Source organism: Apaloderma vittatum, unplaced genomic scaffold (assembly GCF_000703405.1).
Source record: "Apaloderma vittatum isolate BGI_N311 unplaced genomic scaffold, ASM70340v1 scaffold11293, whole genome shotgun sequence".
Taxonomy (NCBI): domain Eukaryota; kingdom Metazoa; phylum Chordata; class Aves; order Trogoniformes; family Trogonidae; genus Apaloderma; species Apaloderma vittatum.
Genome location: NW_009706429.1, coordinates 1 through 2,675, shown reverse-complemented (window position 1 = coordinate 2,675; position 2,675 = coordinate 1). Strand labels below are relative to the sequence as shown.

Here is a 2,675-nt window from a genome sequence, read left to right as displayed (position 1 = left end):
TCAGCTGCCACAGTGGGATCAGCCATCACTATTCACGTTTCTAGGAACGTGAGGCATTCTTGGTGGCCGTAGATTTCCACCAGCCTCTTGGGAGTGTCACCGAAGAGGCTGACCACATCCATGGCAGCGTGCAGGGAATGAAGGCTATGAAGCAACCCCAGACTCCCTGACTTAGCCGCAAAGTGAGCCGGGGTCCAGCCCACATCACTCCGCAGGCAATGTCAAGCCAATGTCATCGTTTTGGATCTTGACCAACTCTGACTTTCTGAAAGGCAGCAAAACAGGTGATGAAGATACACCTGTGCTGGACTTTACACCTTCGGGATGTAGAAGATGGTCACAAACATTTGATTGTAATTCAGTATTTGAGTGCTGAGGGAGCCCAGCAGGGTCCCATCCTCACATTCGAGATGATGAGTTTTGAACCCTCACACAAGGACTTTTTTTCCCTCTGAATGCTTCACTTTAAATGAAACTCCTGCTTATCTGTCAATGCCTTCACCCCAGCCTGCGGTTATTCACTTACAACTAAGGCATTACCCCTGGGAAAATTCTACAGAGATTGCCATGCCCTCAGATGGTGAAAATCAAATTTCCAGCATCTGAGTTGAATTTTGCAGCTCCTGGACTCTGCAGGGAAAGGGGATAAAGATTCCCCTCACTGTGCTTTGCTGAACGCATCCCTCCCTGTGAGCACTGCATAACACAAAAAACTTATGTACCACAAGGTCACTACCACAGGTTATAGATATATGTGCTTATACACAATTTGCTGTGAGTTGAGGTGTTCGCTAACTGGGCAACTGAACTTCATGCTTGTCAGCTATTAACACCTACTAATGTGGATAAGTAAAAGTAACATTAGAAGCCCTGGTGTTGATTTACCTTAATCCTGGTCTGGGAATCAGTGCATCTCGGACATTAACCGGAAGGTTTGGGAACTGATAGCACGTAAGGAGACACCCAGCACATTTACATTCCCGCACCTGCCCTGCTCCGAATAGGAGCAGCACCACAATCCCCAGCAACAACAACTCTATAAAGCTCCTCTTTCCATACGTGACACTCAGCAAACAGCAGCTGCCGACCTGTGCTCAGCCTTGGTGCAACAACTTCATTCTGTGGCTCAGCGTTGCTTCCCACCCTGGAGGATGAAAGATGAAGTTAATGTCACTTCTTACAGAACCACAGCTACGGTCCTCATCACGTTTCAGGCATTTGCTGGCCTGTGGATAAATGCTTTCATCATTTCTATGCTTTCTATTTCTTGGGTCAAAAAGAGAAGCTTTAGCTCTTTTGAGAAGATCTTGCTGTTTCTGGGATGCTGCAGGTTTTTGTATTTGTGCATTTCATGGGTATATACATTTCTTGTATCTATTTATTCCTGGTGCATTTTTGTTCACCCCATACCCCAACTCCTTGCAGCTATTCAAAGCTTTTTTGTCGCTTCCAATCTCTGGGTTTCTGCCTGTCTTTGTGGTTTCTATTGTATAAAAATTGTAAATTTCAGGCACATCTTCTTCATCTACTTGAAAGCAAAAATTGACAAAATTGTGCCATACCTATTCTTGAGTTCAGTGTTTTTATCCCTGATCTTCAGCATCGTTGCCTATGACATGACTGATAAAACACTCTATAACTATTTCAATTCCACCAGGCAAGGAGATTCATGGAAATTGACTATCAGAATGGATGAACATACTATGGCTCTGCTTGTCATCTTCAGCTTTGTATTTTCCTCTGCATTCATGGTAGTGATCTCGTCTGCCCTTCTCCTCCTCTTTTCTCTCTGGAGACACAAAAGCAACATGCAGACAAAATCGGTGAAGAACATCAGCGTGGTTGCTCACATCAAAGCAATGAAAAATATTATGCTCTTCCTCTTCCTTTACACCTCTAACTTTACATGTTTGATCTTGACAGTGATTCATCTCTTGAAGCAGGATGATTTTGTGACATTTTTCATTTTAGTCTTTCAGTATGTTTTTCCAGTTGTCCATTCCCTTAATCTGATTTTGAGCAACCCCAAACTGGAAAAGACGCTGCTGAAAACTCTATCCCGTGTGAAGTGCAAGGTTTGCAGGAGGTAGGAACTGTAAGAAAAGGTGGAGTCCATTAAAAACATTCATGTTTCATTGTAGAAAAATTTATCTCTAATAAAGGACATCTAAACACCATATTAAGTCAGCCCCGCCCCCCAGCCACTGGTTTCTCCAGCAGAGAGTGGATATGACAGTCAGTGCAAGGATAAATGCTGAAGCATTACTGATGCAAGGAAAACAGTCTTAATATTGTGTTTAGGTGTCCTTTATTATTCCTTGTTATTGGGTTATTGAGGTGCATTGCTTGTTCAGCCTTTTTCCTGGATTTTTGTTATATTGTCTGCCTTACCGTGCTTTTGAATTAGAATCAATTGTCGTGAGCCCGATCTATGTGTTGTGATAAATTAATAAATGTTTGTGTTTGGGCCTTGAGAAGGGCGACACCCAGCAAAGCTGTGAAAGAACAAGCTGGGGGTGGCGGGGGGGGGTCCTGAGGGGATCATTGGGCGGTAGTTATTCAGAGGCCTAAGATATACAAGATAAGGGGGGGTTGTCCAGCGCCAGCCCTGAAGGAATGAAGGCAATCAACAAAGGCACTGACTGGAAGGGATATCTGATAAAGACCATCCGGTG

General features: G+C 43.9%; 1 protein-coding gene across 1 annotated transcript; it reads left to right on the top strand.

The window, feature by feature from the left end:
• Positions 1-1,151: 1,151 nt before the first annotated feature.
• Positions 1,152-2,086, top strand: LOC104268140 (taste receptor type 2 member 123-like; the record flags this gene model as incomplete). Its single annotated transcript, XM_009865789.1, has 1 exon — positions 1,152-2,086. A coding segment is annotated over exon 1 (935 nt), but the record flags the coding sequence as incomplete, so codon positions are not given.
• Between the last annotated feature and the right edge of the window lie 589 nt (positions 2,087-2,675).